At 57.5% G+C, this 19086-nt stretch overlaps 7 protein-coding genes across 7 annotated transcripts; 3 read left to right on the plus strand and 4 right to left on the minus strand.

Moving 5' to 3' along the window:
* Window positions 1-2433: 2433 nt before the first annotated feature.
* VTJ04DRAFT_8953 (uncharacterized protein) lies at window positions 2434-5444 on the plus strand (the record flags this gene model as incomplete). The annotated part of the gene is made up of 3 exons (XM_069367446.1): window positions 2434-2860; window positions 2919-5174; window positions 5266-5444. 3 exons carry the CDS (start codon window positions 2434-2436, stop codon window positions 5442-5444), a joined length of 2862 nt encoding a protein of 953 aa, XP_069215774.1.
* Window positions 5445-5799: 355 nt separating this feature from the next.
* VTJ04DRAFT_8954 (uncharacterized protein) lies at window positions 5800-5981 on the minus strand (the record flags this gene model as incomplete). Its single annotated transcript, XM_069367447.1, has 2 exons — window positions 5800-5901; window positions 5976-5981. 2 exons carry the CDS (start codon window positions 5979-5981, stop codon window positions 5800-5802), a joined length of 108 nt encoding a protein of 35 aa, XP_069215775.1.
* Window positions 5982-6657: 676 nt separating this feature from the next.
* On the plus strand, window positions 6658-6995 carry VTJ04DRAFT_8955 (uncharacterized protein; the record flags this gene model as incomplete). Its single annotated transcript, XM_069367448.1, has 2 exons — window positions 6658-6665; window positions 6728-6995. 2 exons carry the CDS (start codon window positions 6658-6660, stop codon window positions 6993-6995), a joined length of 276 nt encoding a protein of 91 aa, XP_069215776.1.
* A 7-nt stretch (window positions 6996-7002) lies between these two features.
* On the minus strand, window positions 7003-7290 carry VTJ04DRAFT_8956 (uncharacterized protein; the record flags this gene model as incomplete). The annotated part of the gene is made up of 1 exon (XM_069367449.1): window positions 7003-7290. The coding sequence occupies one exon, from the start codon at window positions 7288-7290 to the stop codon at window positions 7003-7005; it is 288 nt and encodes a 95-aa protein (XP_069215777.1).
* A 23-nt stretch (window positions 7291-7313) lies between these two features.
* Window positions 7314-9438, minus strand: VTJ04DRAFT_8957 (uncharacterized protein; the record flags this gene model as incomplete). The annotated part of the gene is made up of 3 exons (XM_069367450.1): window positions 7314-8916; window positions 8976-9138; window positions 9198-9438. 3 exons carry the CDS (start codon window positions 9436-9438, stop codon window positions 7314-7316), a joined length of 2007 nt encoding a protein of 668 aa, XP_069215778.1.
* Window positions 9439-10769: 1331 nt separating this feature from the next.
* Window positions 10770-12662, plus strand: VTJ04DRAFT_8958 (uncharacterized protein; the record flags this gene model as incomplete). Its single annotated transcript, XM_069367451.1, has 1 exon — window positions 10770-12662. One exon carries the CDS (start codon window positions 10770-10772, stop codon window positions 12660-12662), a length of 1893 nt encoding a protein of 630 aa, XP_069215779.1.
* A 776-nt stretch (window positions 12663-13438) lies between these two features.
* VTJ04DRAFT_8959 (uncharacterized protein) lies at window positions 13439-16853 on the minus strand (the record flags this gene model as incomplete). The annotated part of the gene is made up of 2 exons (XM_069367452.1): window positions 13439-15101; window positions 15160-16853. 2 exons carry the CDS (start codon window positions 16851-16853, stop codon window positions 13439-13441), a joined length of 3357 nt encoding a protein of 1118 aa, XP_069215780.1.
* Between the last annotated feature and the right edge of the window lie 2233 nt (window positions 16854-19086).

The raw sequence follows: 19086 nt of genomic DNA on the forward strand, positions 1-19086 counted from the left end.
CTAGCTGCGAGATAGAGAGAGGGTGGATTGGCGCGCAGAATCCCACGACGGCTGGATGGTTTCAATCAATCCCGTGTAATACAACAGACAGGCAAATTCAGTTGGTTGACGTCCGTTGATCCGAACCGCTTGAGGTGGCCAGGGTTTTTCTTTTCTGACATGTCTTCGTCAGACGAAGGCACATTGAAGGAACGCCGTGTCGAAGGGCCGACGATCCAGGACAGAGGAGAGAACTCGATGGACAGCAGTAAGCATGCACCATACGTACACTCGCCCATCTCATCTGCAGATCGATGCAGCAGCCTGAGACCTCGTCCCTCAGGGCAGTCACATGTGCAGCCCTCGACAACCCCACGCAATGTTCAGCTACTGAGTGCCCCTAGGCAATCCGGGCTGGGCCTCTGCTAGCATCAAGTACTACTAAGTATGCTTCGGAGCCTGGAATGGACAGCCCCACGGATCCGGTTGGCCGGGAGGACTCAGAGCAACGCTGGATAGAGAAGACGCAGAGCGCTAGTGCAGATATCCCGTCTTGCGTACCGCAAGGCGCAGGTGGTGCAGGGACGGGAGCCTTGGCCGGGGCAGATGCCGGGCGGGATAGCTGCAAGGTTGACCCGGGCTGATTTTCACATGCTTTCCGGGACTCTGGGATTTGCTTTAACTAGAGATGTTTCGGGGTGGTTCAGCTTGGAGGGCTGATATTCCTGCGCTGGAGTGTCGGAGATTGGGCGGGAGCAGAGAAACTTGACAAAGTACTTGAATGGCAAAAGATTTACTGGACAGGTCTCCAGCTCAGCGCCTAACGAAGCAAACATGCTGGAGAGAATGGAGTCGGCGATGGAGTCTGTTTCTTTTGCATCTGATAGAGGGAATGACGAGAGAGTTCGGGCGAAAAAGAGAGCGACGATAGCGATAAACCTGGGAACCCCACCTTCTTTGCCGAGAACGTCAAAAATCCAGCGCAACGTCGCCCACTGCGGGGTGGAAGGCGAGGGATTTGATTGGCCAGGGACGGCACATCCTCTCGCCCGAGAGACCAGTTCCATCGGTTTCCTGCAAGGAGTTTAACCTCGAGGCCAAGTTGGGGTAGGCAGGGTAGGCACGGGGAAATGTGACTGTGGGGTGCCACAACGTCATTTCTCGCTTCGCCGTCTCTTCCAGCTTCATCGATGGTCGGTGGTCGGGCTGCCTTTCTCAGCATCTGACAAGAGTCGCGAAGAACACAGTAAGGTAGTGGAGGTAAGGTACGTACCCCTGACATACCCTGCTGATACTACCCCAACGCGACAACTCGTAAGGACAAGATCGACCTTAGCCGCCACCAGCACCAGGCAGATGACCGTTTGACTCTTTTATCCCAGGGTCCTTGTTGGGTGGCTTTGTGACTTGTTGGTCGACGCCTGTTGCTAACACACACACCAAAGAGAGGGGTCGCATGAATTGTGTACACTTGGACGGGCTTCCCTACCTTCGAAATAGACAGACCACGAGATCACTTTCATCATTTTCACTCATACATCTTGGTGTCATCCTCGACGGCCGGCCATTCAGCCTCTTGTCGCCTTCTTGTCCTGCCTAGTCCTCACCCGGCTTAGACTCACCAGCGCGCTCTCATACTCATTCCCTCCCTATCTGTCTACCAGAGGTACCTACCTCTATCTACTACCTACCTTGGGTACCTCATCCTCTTCGCCACGTGCAGCAGCGGCAGTCGCCTCGGAGCCCAGCCCCCGGACGTTGCATCTTTCTTTGCCATCGCCCTCAACGGGGATATTTTGATGAGAATGCCCGGCAGTTTGCCAGAGAATCCCATCCAGATTGCGCTCTCGGGCTTGCGGAGGACCTGCGCTTGATCCACTGCGACAACCCGTGTCTAGTCCCGTCCACTCGGTGCGTACCTATGCTCTCTTGTCTTGCTTTCTTCCCCGTATCATTCCCTCCTTGCCTCCACCCCCTGTTCATCCTGTCGCATGTCCCGAAAGTCCACATGCACCGCGCAGCCCACCGCGGCTCGCCGCACTCCCGCATGCCATCCTCCCCGGCCTAATCTTCCATTTTCGTCCTCGAGTCTGGGGGAGGGAGGAAGGGGGTCCACCTGCCCGTGTGTTGCCTCCGTCCTACCCGTCATCGTCATCCTGGATCCCCGCGAGAGCGAGGTCGCCGCTAAGTTATATACCCGAGGTGTTCCTCGTCCAGGCCGGCTATCCCGGTGTTGTCACCCGCCTCATCCGCCGCTTGCTCTTTCATACTTCATAGACCTCCCTTCCCCTTGATCTTGTTGAGCATTCCCAGTGGGATGCCGTCTTACTGCCTTCAGGACTGTCATTACTTCTACCGCACTGCCCTGCGCGGCTTGAACATCAGCACTCGTGTCTCTCCTCTCTACGCCTGACGGGCCATATCTTCGGCCAGGAGCCACACAGCTGACCAGACATGCCTTCTCAAGTCCGCATCTTCACCTCACCGAGGGCCTTGGGTGAGACTCTGTCTGAATCAGACCTCAAGCCCTCAGCGGCCACTCCTCGCACCGTCCCTGAATTTCTCCCTGAGCTTCCAAAGCCAACCGTTGGTGGCGGTCTCAAGGCGCGTCACTACGTTATGGAAGCTTCCCACGAGGAGAAAAAGCCCAAAAAGGGCGGCGTCACCTATGCCCACCAAGACGAGCTGCCCAAGCTCCCCATCCCGGACCTCGAGCAGACGTGCCAAAAGTACCTGGCCGCTCTCAAGCCGCTCCAGACACCTCGGGAACATGCCGAGACGCGTCACGCTGTCCAGGAGTTCTTGAAGCATGAAGGCCCCGAGCTCAATGAGAAGCTCAAGAAGTATGCCGAGGGCAGGACCAGTTACATCGAGCAGTTCTGTAAGTTCAGTCCGCATGCCAACCTTCAATGCTGGTCGCAGACTAATCTTGACTCTAGGGTATGATTCATACCTCAACTTCGACAACCCAGTGGTGCTCAACCTGAACCCTTTCTTTCTGCTTGAAGATGACCCCACGCCCGCCCGTAACAATCAAGTGACGCGGGCCGCCTCGCTGATCGTGTCGGCCCTGGAGTTCGTCCGGGCCGTCCGCAAGGAGGAGCTTCCCCCTGATACAGTCAAGGGCACGCCGCTGTGCATGCACCAGTACTCACGGCTGTTCGGTACGGCGCGTGTTCCCACCGACGCCGGCTGTCAGATCGAACAGGACCCTGAGTCCAAGCACATCATCGTCATGTGCCACGGCCAGTTCTACTGGTTTGACGTCCTCGATGACAACTCGGATCTGATCATGACGGAGCGTGACATCGCCATCAACCTGCAGACCATCATTGACGATGCTTCTCAAACCCCGATCCAAGAGGCCGCCAAGAGCGCCCTCGGCGTCTTGAGCACCGAGAACCGCAAGGTCTGGTCCGGTCTGCGCGATGTTCTCACTCGCGAGCCTGGCTCCAACAACGCCGACTGCCTGAGCATTGTCGACACGGCTTTGTTCGTCGTGTGCCTCGACTACACCGAGCCCACCACCGCCGCGGCGCTCTGCCAGAACATGCTGTGCGGTACGAGCGAGATCGAGAAGGGTGTCCAAATCGGCACCTGCACCAACCGTTGGTACGACAAGCTGCAGATCATTGTCTGCAAGAACGGCAGCGCCGGCATCAACTTTGAGCACACGGGCGTCGACGGCCATACCGTCCTTCGCTTCGCCAGCGATGTCTACACCGACACCATCCTGCGGTTTGCCAGGACCATCAACGGCAAGGCGCCCACTCTCTGGGCGTCCACCAGCCCGGACCCGTCGAAGCGCGACCCCGAGAGCTTCGGCGACGTCCACACCACCCCTCACAAGCTCGAGTGGGATATGACCCCGGAGCTGCGGATCGCCGTTCGCTTCGCCGAAACTCGTCTGGCGGACCTGATCGAGCAGAACGAGTTCCAGTGCCTGGACTTTGCCGCCTATGGCAAGAACTTCATCACCTCGGCCGGCTTTTCGCCCGATGCCTTTGTCCAGATGGCCTTCCAAGCCGCCTACTACGGCCTGTATGGCCGGGTGGAGTGCACCTACGAGCCGGCCATGACCAAGATGTTCCTGCACGGCCGCACCGAGGCCATCCGCACCGTGTCGGAGGAGTCGGTCGACTTCGTCCAGACCTTCTGGGCCGACAACCCGCCCGAGAAGAAGGTCGAAGCCCTCCGCAAGGCCTGCCAGCGGCACGTCGCCACGACGCGCGACTGCGCCAAGGCCCAGGGCTGCGATCGCCACCTGTACGCCCTCTTCTGCCTGTGGCAGCGCTGCGTCGACGAAGAAACCTACGGTGCCAACAGCAGCAACGGCTATGCCAGCTCCGACGCCGCCTCGGACCGCGGCTCCCTCATCGGCACCAGCCCGCCAGGCGAACCCGCCTATCTTTTGGACGGCAGCAATAGCAGCACCGCTTCCTCCCCGACCCGCTTTACGACCAACCAAACCACCACGACCGCCGTCTCTCCCTCCCGCAGCCGGCACAACTCGGTGCAATCGTCCTCGTCGCGCTCCTCGTCGCGAAACGGCGCCAACAACTGCGGCGGAAGCAGCGGCGGCGCGGGCGCTTCCCACCCTTTGCCGCTCATCTTCGCCGACGCCGGCTGGGACAAGCTCAACACCACCATCCTCTCCACGTCCAACTGCGGCAACCCGTCGCTGCGGCATTTCGGGTTCGGCCCCGTGTCGGGCGACGGGTTCGGCATCGGATACATCATCAAGGACGAGCAGATCAGCATATGCGTGTCGTCGCGGCACCGGCAGACGCGCCGCTTCGTCGACGCGCTCGAGTCGTATCTGTTGGAAATCCGAAGGATCATTCGGGTCGTGGCGGCCGAGAAGGGGCAGGCGGCCGGGCTGGGGAGGTTGTCGATGCGCGGGAGCAGGGCGAGGGAGGCCGAGGGGTTGAAGGAGGCGGCGAGAGTTAATGGGGAGGGCGGCAAGGCGGGGTTGGTGAATGGCGTGGTCAATGGGAAGGGTCAGCAGGCGCCGTCTTGTTCGTCTTCTTCGTCGAGACCGAAGTTGAGGGGACGGTTGATCACGGGGGCGTCAGACCTTGGTGCTGGTGCTGGCGGGCTGCGCAGAGGCGGGTCAGATCTGGGCGGCGGGGCGCATAGTATTTCGTCGCCGACCGAGGAGAGTCTGGGGTTGAGTGATGATGAGCTTGGCGGGTGTAAGTTTTCCCTTTTTTCTTCCTCTTCTTCTCCATCTTTTGCTACTATTCGTTAAGCTGGTTTAAACGGATTACTGACTCGATGGTACAGACGGCTTCTTCGACGCAGGCATGCTCCTCCAAGCCCTCAAGGGCCGCAACCACGGACATCACGGCGAAGATGCACACCATCATCACGGCCACCACCACCATCATCATGACGGGGCGGCGGCGGCGGTGCAGGCGAGGAGAAGGGATATTGGACGCAAGTTGAGGTTGGTGGATTATTGATTTTTGGCTGTTGGTCGGTGTTAAGTACCTACGTGGTATTTTTGTGTTGCGTGGTGTTGTTGAATGTTGGAAGCGGCGGCGATGTGCTTTGGATTTTTTGTGGATTTTTGGATTTTTGGTGGGTGGTTGGTTGGTTGGTTGGTTCCTCTTTGCTGGGGGGATATGTTGTTGAGTAGGCATCTAGCGTAGCGAGTGGTTTATTTTAAAGCATATATGTTGTATCTTGATATTTGATCATCTGTCTAAGGACCTTTGCTGGACGCACCTGGCATCTTGGGGTGTGGTTTGTCTAAATGTCATGGATGGATTGGATGGGGATGGGGTTTGGAATTGCTCAGTCAAAGCAAAGTTCCACCTAATCCTCCTGCTTGTATTGTTGAAAAGGCGGTTGTTGTTGTTGTTGTTGTTGTTGTTGTTGTTGTTGTTGTTGTTGTTGCAGAGTACCTCGAGATGGAAGCTAGTCCACCCAAGGTTTGCTTCTATGGAGGAGTAGGTACCTTATCTATGTGGTGTAGGTAGATTGCAGGGTACACGCATCACAAGTAAAAGGGTGGTACCAGGTTATCGTTGAGGGTTATGGTCTGTGGCTGGAGTCAATTGGCGAACTGCCTTCTCTCCCTCTTATTATTTGGTATTGGAGGTGTATGTATGGACTTTTTGGGCTGGCCCGTGTGTCTTAATGACTGCTGAAGTTTCCATACACACTTGCTTGTTTCGAATGCCTCTTCACAGTGTTGTTTTGTTTGTATGATGGGTAAACAAGTTGTCTGCTTGGTAAGTATTAACAAAAGCCGATCAGTCCAACCTCCCGGAACTTCTTGCTTGCATCTCACATGGGTGATGATGATGATGACAAGGATGAGAATGATGATGAGGTAGGTGGTCGTGACACAGACGAGGAGTGTCAGGTAGTTATCAATGCCATTGATTGCCTCAACCTGCAAGGTCAAGCGATACATACACAGCAAGAACTAAGCCTCCCAAAATTGCTAACTTACATTCAAGAACCGTCCCAAAAGAAGCAAGCAGCAGCATGTAAGACACCCGGCGCGTCATCGTCAGGAAAGGGGGAACAGAAGTTGCGTGCAGGTCTCTATGTAGGTATCTCAACTGACTCCGTCTCCATGAATCACCCTCAAGAATCACACATGTTCAACAATGGGCGTACAGTCTCCCCTCCTTCCATGTCACACTAGAATCGCATATATCAACAATGAGCGTGTAATTTATTCCTCCCCTATCCCACTACTGCAGTAATACCAAGTTCAAACCAAGTAAGCAAGCAAGCAAGCAGAGATGCCTCCCATCCTGTCATCCTCCATCCATCTCTCGTCGTCATCTCGCATCAGTCATCTCTCCCCGAGCTTGACATCCATACCCACATCCATCCATCCATCCATCCAATCATTCCCTACGAACTACACTTCATTCACAACACACAAGCCACCTACCCAACATAGGTACCATCCAGCAACTCACCATCACACCCCCCAACAACCCCAACTAACAAACCAACCAGGGAGCGGAGCCCAAACCCCTCCCATGACATGACTAAGAATCAAAAGAATATATATATTGAAAGAAAAGAAAAGTCTTTACGCCGCCCTTCCATGATCATGCAATCAAATGTGTGTATATCTCCTTTTGCGTTTTTGGTATAAGGGGGTATTTTGTTGTGATGTGTTTCTTGCATGTGTATGTGTGAAATTGTGTGTGCGTGACGGGCCAAAAAGTCTCCAAAAGGGTCTCCAGAATCGAAGAATCCAAAAAAGGCTCGATCGCTCGAGCATGATCCAAAGAAAAGTAACCAATCCGAAATAAACCCAACAAACACAAAAAAAGTCATGGTGATTTTGTGGGCCGGCTCAACTATGGCAGTTCAGCCGGAGCTCCTGAATTTGACGTTTGTTGTGATTGCGCCTGAGAGGTCTGTTGTTGCTGTTGCTGTTGTTGCTGAGCTTGCTGCAACTGCTCCCTCGCCTGCTGGAAGAGCTGCTTTCCCTCGGGCTTGGGCGACGTCACGTTGCGCGGGGGCGGGCTCGTCGTCGCGGCAGCGGCGGCAGTGGCAGCAGCGATGGCGGCTTGTGTGCTGGCGTTGTCATCACCAGCAGCGGCGGCGGCAGCATTATTGCTGCTGTTGTCATTGCCATTGCTCTCCCCGGACAAGCTCGACACAGTCGGAGCGGCCGCCGATGGCGACTGCGAACCGCCGCCGGTACCCGGGCGGTATGGCCTGTAGCCCATACCCGGCTGCAGGATCAGCGGGACACCACTGCTATCGGTACCGGAAGCCGACTCGCCAGGAATCGGGCCCAGCGCCGAAGCGGGAGTGACCGGGGTGGTGCCGTTGTAAGTGGACACGGGGGTCGAGTTGTCGCGGCGGTCGGGGACGTCGCCGGGGGCGTTCCAGCCATCATTCTGAGCCTGGTAGTACGACGGTTGCTGCACGGGGACCGGGGCACGGGGTTGGTGGTAGTGCGGCTGCTGGTACGGTTGCTGGTAGGGCTGCTGATATGGCTGTTGGTAAGGCTGCTGGTACTGCTGCTGCGGCGGGTATTGCGGGGTGCCGATGGGGGTCGGGTCGGGGTATGGGTTCTGGTTATAGCCGCCCATAGGGTAGCCGGCGTTCGGGTAAGAACCAGTGTGCTGATGGCCGTAGGACGGTTGCTGGTTGTGGTAGGGACGCATTCCGGCCGCAGCGGCGGCACCAGCGGCAGCGCCAACTCCGGCAGCGGCAGGGGCGGAGTACACGTCGTTGGAAGAGACCTCGAACTCAGCGGTCGCTGGGTAGTCGGTGCCCCGGTAGCCCGACGGGTTGGAAGCGGGAGTGGTCTGAGGGTAGGTCGGGGCGGCAGGCTGGGACATGGGCTGCAGGGTCTTGTAAGGTCCGTCGGGCGAGTAGTCGTCATTGTCGTTCTTCTTGGACCTCCGGCTCATCATGACAATGCCGAGGCCGATGAGAGCGACGGCGGCGATGCCGCCAACGACACCGCCAACAATGGCGCCGGTGGGGGTCGATGACTTGTTTTCCTCGGGCTCGCTCGTCTCGGCAGCGGAAGTGGCACCCGTGGTCGCCGAACTGGTGGTGGTGGGACCTCCCCTCTCGCCATCGGAAGTGGCGGAAGTGGCCGAGGTGGACTCGGTTTCGGAAGAGGTGGACGACTCGGTGGTGGACGACTCGGTTGACTCGGTGGACGAGGATTCGGTGCTGGACGAGGAAGACGAAGACCGGGTCCTAGAACTCGACGAGGACGAAGACGAGGTGGTGGTTGTCCGAGAGGACGAGGTAGTGGTGGTCCTCCTGGAGCTGGTGGTTGGGGTCGGGGTGATGGTGGACATCTCCCTGTCGGAATCAGCAGTGTTGGTGGTAGCAGCCCTGAAGATTCCGGTGGCCTTCTTGGCGCCGCATTGGAAATCCATCACGCCACCAGCGATGGAGATGGTGTGGCAGTGTGGCTCAATCAGGCCGGTGCTGGGGAAGAATTAGCAGCTGCCGGCGATAGCATAGGTAAAGGAATCCAAGAAGCATACCATTTCAGGATGGAGGGATCCTTCTCGCAGTCCGGGCCGCAGTCATCGCGTTCGGACCTCGCGATGCATCCAACGGGCTTGGGAGTGCAGCTCTTGCCCTGGCAGCAGGCGGCAAGGCCGTCGATGAAGGCGCATTGGCCGGCATCGCAAGTCACGGCGGATTCTGGTGCGTTCTGTTAGTTGGGGGTGCGAGGATACAGCAGGAGGACGGGGTGTTCGTACTTGGGCTGGCACTGATGAAGCCGCATGTGTTGTCGGGAGCCAGCAGGTAGGTTTCTGGGAGAGCGACCTGGCGGCGGAACAGGTTGCCGTTGGGGTCGGGGCCGGGAGTCGGCAGAGGAACCCATTCAAAGTCTAACCTGGGGAGAGCGACGGGATCTGTGGGCTGCGGGCCGGGGAAGGCGAGAGCATGGACTTGGGCGATGCCGGCGAGCATCAAGAAACGAATGCTTGTGGAGGCCATTTTGTGTTGTGTTTGTGACTGACGGTCGGATTTGTTGAATAATGAATGAATGACTTGCACAACTCGGTCGTTAAGGAGCGACAATTATGATTGACTCATCAAAAAGGAACGGACGGACGAGAGTCTATGGAGATGAGGGTCTTGCACAACTAACTCACTCGAAGTCGTTGTGCCGTGGAGACCTTCACACTCGCTCTCAGTCCTGGAGAGTTGTGTCGTCGATGGTGTGTCGAAGGTGTCGAAGAGGAAGTCGATGGGCCCAAGGGGAGCGAAAAGAAAGAAGCGAGGGCACTGGCGCGGTTGGCCCCGGGCCGTGTTATTATTTTATTACGCTTGTCGGATTGGCCTTGTGCATGGCGCCATGTCGTCCGTTGGCTTTTCCGCGCGGTTTCTCGGCTGGCGCAGGTGCCTGGAAATTGCATGGTAGGCGCCCAGCGGGTCGCCCAGCAAAGCCCAGCAAGCTCCGGTAGACACGGCACAAGGGCGCCAAGGCCAGAGAACAAGGCTGTGGGGCTCAGCCTGTTGCATCCATCGACTCCCAGTGGAGGAAAAGATGGAGAGACCGGGGCCTGACACAGTGGCTGCAGAAAAGGGTGACGCCCGCCAAGCCTGTTTTGGTTTAAGATGAGCCCGCCGGCCAGGGGCAAGTGCTAATAAGGTCCAGGAACAGGAAACTCAACAGGGGTTGGCTCCAGGGGAGTTGCCTTGGGACTTGGGTCGGGTCATCTCGCCCTGTCACAGAGAGAAAAGAGGCCTCACTTCTCTTCCATGTTAACGTTACCCAACTTTAATTTTTGAAGGACGGGACGGAATGGCAAGGCACAGCTTGCTTACTGTAGGTTTGTCCGTTTCCTTTCTTTCCCTTTTTTCCGACTTTGAGGTGCTCTGATCTTAATGCTTGTGTTGTGCAGTGTTGTGCAGTGTTTGTGATGGGCGCCGATCCCAACAGAAAACAGGAAACGATGGGAACCAGAAAAAAGGGATCAGGATCAGCACCATGAACCAAACACAGCTCTCGCCGACTTTTTTTCTCGTTTTTTCTTTCTTGCATTAACGTTGCTCATTGTCCAATCTTTTTCCCTGCCCGGGATCTTCCTGAACCGGGCCCCACTCTCCACCTTCTGAGTGGCTTCCACCAATTCCTCTGCTCCACAGTACCGTAAGCGATCTTGGCTTTCCTGCACTGCAGCTCCAGTTCAAGCTCAAGGCAACTCAACGCCCAAACTCTCAACATCGGGAACTGGAGGTTACACGACGGAGTATCTGATGTCGGAGCTGTCTGGGGGCGGCACAAACACCAGAAACAACAAATCATCAGACAAACATGACCCATGACAGATCTCTCCCACGTCCTCCCCAACTTCCCGGTCGGCCAGTTTGCAAAGCTGCTGCCTGTCCTTGAGCGACACGACATTTCAACCTGCGACCTCTTGACTCTCGAGGCCGCCGACATTGGGAAACGCACTCGTCTTCCTTTGCTGGATATCCGCCGTCTGTCTACCGCCATCCTCGATGCCCTTCATGCCGACCTAGGTGTTTCCGACGGTCCCGGCGACCAGCCAGCCGAGTCAGCTCCGTCCCGGCCCGGTGCGGGTCTCGGTCCGGACTCCGCCTCCGCCTCCGCTTCCGCTTCCGGCTCCCGTCCCGGTCATGCTCCGGCCCACCCCGGCCTTGGCCCCGGCCGTCCACGCCCTTGGGCCCCGCCTCTCAAAAACACCCCCTCCTCCCTCGCCTCCCAATGGCGCACCATCAGCACCCTCGATCCCGCCCTCGACCGTGCTCTGGGCGGCGGCATCCCCGTCGGCAGCATCACCGAAATCACGGGCGAATCCGGTTCTGGCAAGACCCAATTCTTGCTGACCCTCCTCCTCTCCGTCCAGCTTCCACCCCCTCACGGCCTGGGCCGCCCGGCCCTCTACATCAGCACCGAAGCCCCCCTCTCCACCCGCCGCCTGGCTCAGATGCTGGCCACCAACCCCTTCCTCCAAACCCTCCCGCCCAACCAGCGCCCGTCGCTGGACCTCATCCTCAGCACGGTAACTCCCGACCTCGAAAGCCAGGACCACATCATCAACTTCCAAGTCCCCGTCGAGGTCGAGCGCCGCGGCATCGGCTTGATCGTTCTCGACTCGGTCGCGGCCAACTACCGCGCCGAGTTTGACCGTGGCGGCGCTGCTAAGGACAGCAGTCGCCACAGTTCCAACATGGGCGCGCGTGCCGCCGAGCTGCTCAAGCTGGGCATGCACCTGCGTGTCCTCGCCCAGCGGTACAACCTCGCCGTGGTGGTGTCCAACCAGGTCTCGGACCGGTTCGTCAGCGATAATCTCGCCGTCTCCGGGCTCGGCGGCGGCGGCGGCGGCTCTGCCGTGTTGGCCCCAACACCAGCCTCCTCTCTCCACCGCCCGCCGCCGCTTCCAGGCCAGGCGTTGCGACAAACCCAAGAATCTCCTCTCGCATCACGTACCCGCCCTCTTCTCCAGCAGCATTCAACGACAACCACCACAAACCATGACCCAAATCCGCGCGAAGAAGACCACTCCTCCCATTCACCACCTCCACAACAACAACAAGCCGCACCAACGGTAGCAGCAGCAACAGAAGAAGCAGTAGCACCACCACCACCACCAAACTCAAACCCTCCAACAGTAGCCCCCTCCCACCCTCTCCACTCCCACCTCCTCAACCTCGACCACCAACAACGCTTCTTCACAGGCTGGGGCGACGACGAACCCTCTCTTCTCTACCTCTCCTCCTCACCGTCATTTTCCACTCCTTCCCTAAAAACCCCCTCCCTCGGCCTGGTCTGGACGACCCAGCTCGCCGCCCGCATCGTCCTCTTTAGGCGGAGACGTGTGGGACGGATATCGCGGTCCGAGTCCGGGTCGGCACAGCTAGTGGCGTCGACGACGACATGGCAAAGGCATATGAAAGTCGTGTTCGCCGCGCACGCGCCGGAAAGTGGGCCCGGGTTGAAGGGGGCGGTGGAGTTTGAGGTTTGGAATGGTGGGGTGAGGGCGGTGGATGGGGGTAATGGTAGTAGTCGTAGTGGTGGTGAGGAGGGGAGGGGAGGGGAAGGAGAGGAGGGAGATGCACGGGGAAGGGCGCAATTGGGGTATGGTGAAGAGCAAGGTGATGATGATGGTGATGATGGGAATGGCGAGGTGGAGGAGGAGGGAGAAGGGAGGAGGAAGAGGTTGAGGGTTGACCATGAGGAGGATGATTAGGCTAGGTGGGGAGAGGGTGGATAACAACGGTGCCGGGGTGGTAGTGTTGGAGGACTTGGGGATACTGGACCACACCTGTGATAGGGAGAGTATTGGGATATTGGTTGTCGGAGTATTGATTGCCGTGGACCCCTCTGGCTGTTGGTAACCGGCATTCTTTCCAGGGTACTTAGGTAAGAGATGGATAGGCAACGGGAGGTGAGATGGGCCTACACGAGGATGGAGAAAAAATTCTATACATCAGACACTCGCAGAAGTTGAGAACTGAAGGAAAATATCTTTTTGTTTCCTCACATCGAGAACGACGGTGTCGAGGCGCCAGAGATATACAGACTACCTGACAAACAGACAGACCAGACAGACAAACGGAAGAAACGAAAAAAACGAAAAATCAATCAGCAGCACAGGTATCACCAACCCCCTAAGTAACCCAGACAAAACAAACGAGAGGACTCCAATCCCCAGCCCGATTCTCCAAACCCCTCTTCTCGTGATTGATAAAGACAAGTCCAGCAGAGACAACCCGTGTCCGAACATCCAGACGAGCGCCGTAATGTGAGCGAGCGAGCGTGATGATGAAAATGAATCAACCAGGCAGAGGGAAAAAAACAAGACCAGCTGATATCATCGAGAAAAGGAAAAAAAAACAAAAAAAAAACCTTCCAACAACCCACTCACCAACCCAAACCCTCGCCATTCATACCCATCACACATCCATATGCTTAGCTTCCTACCCGAGGTAGCTAACCAAACCCAACCTACTAGGTAGTAGGTAGTTACTCCAACCCCAACAACCTCAAAGCCTTCCGACTCGGCCCCTCCTCCTCCCCGTCCATCATCATCATCGCCCCTCCTCCCCCCAGATCCCCTCTCCCCAACCTTCCCCCTCTCCTCTTCTGCTGCAACAGCATCAACTGCCTCCTCCTCCTCCTTCTCACCACATACCCAGGCCGTTTCCTCCCATCCACATCCTTCACCACCCCAGCGCCACGACTCCCACCAACACCATTCCCACCGCCGCGGCCACCACTGCCGCCGAGCCTAACAGAGTTGAGCCCATGCCGGTAATAATCCATCATGAGCGATTCGTCGTCCTCAAACACCAATTCGTCGACAAACTCCGGGTCCAAATCCTCCAGGTCATCGAGATCGTCGAACTCATCCAAATCACCAAGACCATCGCCACCGTCATCGTCATCGTCGTCCAAACCGATGCCTTCGTCGTTGAGGTAGCAATCGCTGCCGACGTATTCCGTGTATTGGTCAAAAGAAGAAGAGGAGGCTTGGCAGGTGCAGCGTGACCGCATCGTGGAGAGTTGTTGTTGTTGCTGCTGCTGCTGTTGCTGTTGGGAACGGGAAAAGGAGGCGGGGGAGGACATGGCGGCTGTGATGTGTGGTTTTGGTGGTGGTTGCTGGTTGGGGATGTAGTACACCTGCTCCCAGTAGGGGTGGAGTTGGGTGCACGGCGGGTTCGAGTAATCCGGGTTGGGGACATGGTAGTGCGGGGTGGCGCCTTGGTTGGTGGTTGCGGCGGTGGTGGAGGAGGAGCGGGGAGGAATGTTGCGCGGGTTGATGTGATGGTTGTTGTTGTTGTTGTTGTTGCTGTTGCTGTTGCTGTTGCTGTTGTTGAGGTTGTGGTGATGGGGCGGGGGAGGTGGGAGGGGGTGGTAGTGTTGTTGTTGGTGTTGATGTTGTTCTTGGTGGTGGGAGGGCTGTTCGAAGAAGGAGACCTCGCTTTCCGTCGGGGAGGAGGGCGGGGTGATGACGAGGGTTGAGACGGATACCCGCGAGAGGTCTTTGCTTCGGGCTCGCTTGGGAAGAGGGCTGGAGATGCGGGATGGGTCACCACCGTCCTCGTTGGAAGAAGGTTGCTGTTGCGGTGGTTGCGAATTATGGCCCTTGCCCTTCTTGGGAGTGAATGACTGGGAGGATTGCTTGTAGAGCGGCCGTTCCGGAATATAGTCATCCGAGATGGAGATGAGGCTCTCGCGGATGGCCGCAACAAACGCCGCCGTTTCGAGGCTGGTGGCGGACGAAGAGAGGGTGTAGCGACCTTGGGAGAAGGAGCATGGGCCGGAAAAGGTGCTGGATAGCGCCGGGGCTTGGTGGACGTCGGGAGAACTGGGGCCGTCATCGGTCCTCAAAAAGGACGTTGCCGGCGATAAGGTTGCTTGAGATCTTGTCTCATCGCTGTTGATGATGTTGACCACCTTCACGAGTTCCGTGCCAACAACAGTTTGAAGAGCCAAGACTGTCTGGAGATGCTCTGGGGGGTACTCGATCAGGAGCAGGCGGACGTCGGGATGGGTGCTGAGGTAGGTCTCAATGTGCGGAACGATCAAGGCGGCGAGCAGGGCGCGATCCGCAAAGGGGTTGCTCTGCGTTTGCATGGTCAGGGGCTGTGCGGTGAACGCCTGCATGGCGTTGGCGATGAGATATCTTCCAAAGTGGTCAGCCTATGCTCGCACAACTTTCTACTCTGTGCCATTCGACATACCTGATATCCACGCGGCCGCTCCGCGAAATACTGCCAGCCCTTGACCCCAACTTTTCCAGCTGAGAGACGAGGTCGGCCAGGCGTTCCTTTTTGACACCTCGTTCGGCACCAACTGTGAGGATCAAGTCGACTCTGCTCTCGCCATCAGGACCGACAAACAGATTCTCGCGGTTCAGGACCCCCCAGATTTCAGGATCCTCTTCCGCTTTCGCCGTCACGTCCGTGGCCTGGAAGGGAAGATCCTGAGATGGGAGTCTGGCGGCCAGAAGTGACCGCAAAAGGTTCTGGACCGCGGTGGCCGTATCTTCCTCGTCAACACTGATCCTGTGCATGGTCGAAGCTGCGGCAGACGCCGCCGCCTCAGGAGGCACGGTCTCTGACGGGTTGGGCGAATGGTTTGGTGTGGGGAGGCCGTGGATTATGGCCCTCCGCTTCCACTTTGTGTTATTCTGCATGTCGCCCTCCTCGATCATGCTGGCGCTACTCTCGGGCCTTTCTTTAATAGTCGACGGGCTCGCTTCTTGTTTGCTGTCCTCCTCTTCCGGCGTATCAGACCGAGGAAGCGTGGCTGCTGAGGCGGCCGCTTCTTTGAGGCGGCCAAAGACGAATTCGTGTAGCTCGCTGGACGAAGACCGAGGCGCCAGGTACACGACGTAATCCTCAAGACGAGGAAGAGGGGAGTCTCCGGTGTGCTCGTCTGTGGTGGGCGGAATGCTATCCTCCGAGTTCATGCCTGTTGCCCTCGGGAGCTGCTGGATGCTGGGGGTGGTGCTGACGGCGGTAGGGACTTCCTCGATAGGTGATAGTTGTGTTGGGGTTAGTGACGGCATCCTCATGTGGCCCAATGAATCGGGCCCTGCCATGTCGATCGGGGTTGCCCGTGGCGAGGGGATCCGAATCTGCAATGGAGGCTTGCGTGAGAAGTTCGGGGGCGATACCGCTTCTTGCGGTGTATTTTCATCTTCTGGAGGAGATGGCGGTCTCTGCGGCGCCGAAGACTCGCGGCTCTCACTTTTGGTCGACGACGTCGATGACCTCGCGCTTCGTGACCGAATGTCGACCAGCTTCACGGTGAGGTCCTGGTCGACGGAGGCCGGCTGCAGGAACTCTGTCTCCTTGTCAAGGGCTTCCGCCGCCCGCATGGCGCGGATGATGCGGTCTTCGAAGGTATCCTTGCCAGAATCCACGTACGCCCCCTTAGTGTTCCCCTTCGAAGGCGCAGAGTCCCCATGCTGCCCGCTCTCTTCAAGCTTCCCCGACGCCAGTGCGTCGGTCAACGCGGGAACGAGGGCCGCAACCTCGGCGCTCGCGCGCCTCATGAAGAGGGCATGCGCCTCCTCGACGCTGCACTCTTCATCATGTTCCATAATAGTTTCCAAACACGCGACGTAGGCCGACATTGTGCCTCCGTGAAGGAACACGAGCGGCCGGTTGCCTCTGGATGCTGAACGGTGAAGAAACTCAAGCGCCTCTGCGTGTCGTGCAAGGGCGGCAGCGCAATATTGCCGGATGAGCTCGCGCTCGTTGCCAGGGGCTGGGAGTTTGGTGCTTTTCAAGTAGCGATCGAGCCTCGGGAGGATGGCGATGTGAGGCGACGCCGGGAGGAGCCGCAATTGAGCCGATACAAGCTCGTCCGGTCCGTCAATGGCAACGATGTACCCTCGCCGGTCTACGAGAGGAGTTCGTGGAGTCATGGTGAGTCCGTGTCCAGCAAACAAACAGTCTTCTTCAAGCAAGCAAGGGAAACGAAAAACGCAATGATCGCCACTACGATCAGCGGTTGGAAGAAAGAGATCGGCGAGCCACGCGGATCCCGGGCACCCCAAGAATAAGAATGAAAAAAGAAAAGTCCCAGGCCGCCCTGAAAGCAACGGGGGATGGTCGTATCACCAACACGGGACCAAGCGATCGGGTACGCAACGGTGACCACGAAGGGGTTTGGATGACAGGGGGGAGAATCGAGATCGCCCTTACGTACATGGACCAGTTCCAGGTTGATTTCTCGAGGGACCAGGAATAGCAGAGAGTGATGCTCAGCAAGTCTTCTATCAATCTAGGTGAGCCTCAGCAGAGCAGTGGGAAGCGCCAGGGGCAGGCAACGGATGCGAGGGTGAGCAGCGGCTGCAGGCAGCCTGAGTGCATGCCCGTCGTGTTTGGGAACCCCGTGTTAGATAGAGATTGTGAGAGAGAGCGAAATAGCTGACAGCCGCCGCGAGAGGCAACAAGAGAGGAGCCCGCAATACAGTAGGTAGAGCCTAGACTCCCAACTCTCTCCCTCAGCTCTGAATTGCATGCGCCGCCATGTCGCGCAGCCGAGACGAAGCAGACGGGAAGCTGTGCGTGTGGGACTGGGGAAGGATCAATTTCGCAGCTGGTTGGGAGAGAGAAACAAAGACAAAATGGTCCTGGTTGCGACGTGAGTTGGATGAAGGGGGCGAGGGGTCCTCTTGAGTAACCACAGTTCCCGGCTGTAAGGCTGCGGAGGGAGTGAGTGACTGGACCATTAACGAGGGCGATGATACATGAGATACATGATACCGCGGCGATGGTAGACTGCGGTGCACCCCCTCTCGTCCCGTTCCCAAGTTCGGCTAGAGGGTAGTATGTCTTCTTTTCACCCGTGCCGTGTCGAGCTTGTTTTTTGCCTGTGGACGCAGAGGCGCGAGACAAGAGAGAGCCCGAAAGCAGCCGGGAATCCAGAGACTGGCACGGATGGTAGCAGGACTAGCAACAGCCGGGCCGAAGCCAACGATTGGTCCTGTCGTGATTCGAAACGACCTTGTGCGATGCGAGAGTCCCAAACCTTGGGAATGGTACTGACAGGGTGACACTGCTAGTTTGAGATGGAGGCGAACACCACCTCGCCTTGACCCAGATGGCAGCTGTTTTTTGTTTCCTGTCTGTCCCATCTATCCTGTCAATTGGGAATCGAGTACGAGTTAGCGCCCAGCGTGCACACAAGATGACAGGCACACCTGCACCGCCGCATCACATCCTCATACCGCCGGCTGAAGGTGCTGGATAAGTTGGCTCCCCTCCATCATCGGCGTTTGACAGCTCCTCGCCGACCACATACCATACTCCGTAGTGTGCCATGTAAATGGGAACCGGAGGCCAAGACCGTGTATTGCAGATAGATGGCTCGCTTCTGCGGGACATGGGCAGCCGATGCGATGTTGAAGGCGCAGGGTGCAGCTCTCAATTGCGAGTGCAGCTGGATATTACTCGTTGCCCCCCTCTCACCCTCTCTCCCCTCCTCCGGTCACAAACTTCACCCGTCCCTCTCATCCCTCTCTGCATTTGCGCCGAGTGGCAAAGACAGGAGGAGACTAGGAGATGGAGGGATGCATCGAGAAGCTGCGCAAGGGGCTAGCTGACCTTTGCATGTTTCGAATAGTCAGCACTGGTAGCCTCCTTTGCTGACGGAGCAATTCAGCTGGAACTTGAGGAGAGACAACCGTTGGAGCGTTCCATGAAAAAAACTGGGGGGAGACAAGACAACCCGGAAGACGGGGACGAAGAGACCGGGCCGGCGTGTGCTGTGTCAGTGACAAACTGGAACCCAACAGGGACCAGGCGTGGAGGAAGACATCCCAAGAAACCCAAGAACCGGAAAATTTCAAAAATGCACGGAACAAGAAAACGCGTGCTCCGGCCCTGCCCCTTCCATGCTTCTTGCTTTTTGCGGGAGCTGCCGTCCACAACGTCCACAACGTCAAACTGGAAGCGTCCTGAGTGGCCAGCACTGCGAGTGCGCCTTCTGCGAAGCTCGCGAAGGTTGTTGATCCTGTGGGGTCGGCTTCCACGCTAAGCCAAGAACGGCATTAGCGTAGCGAGTGGTCCCTGGGACCTGCCTGATCTGACGCCAAAAATAGGGCAACGACATGCTCAGCTTCGGTCAAGTTGGCTTCTTCCTTCCGTCTTGCA

Source organism: Mycothermus thermophilus, assembly GCF_041956435.1.
Source record: "Mycothermus thermophilus strain CBS 625.91 unplaced genomic scaffold VTJ04scaffold_6, whole genome shotgun sequence".
Classification (NCBI taxonomy): Eukaryota; Fungi; Ascomycota; class Sordariomycetes; order Sordariales; family Chaetomiaceae; genus Mycothermus; species Mycothermus thermophilus.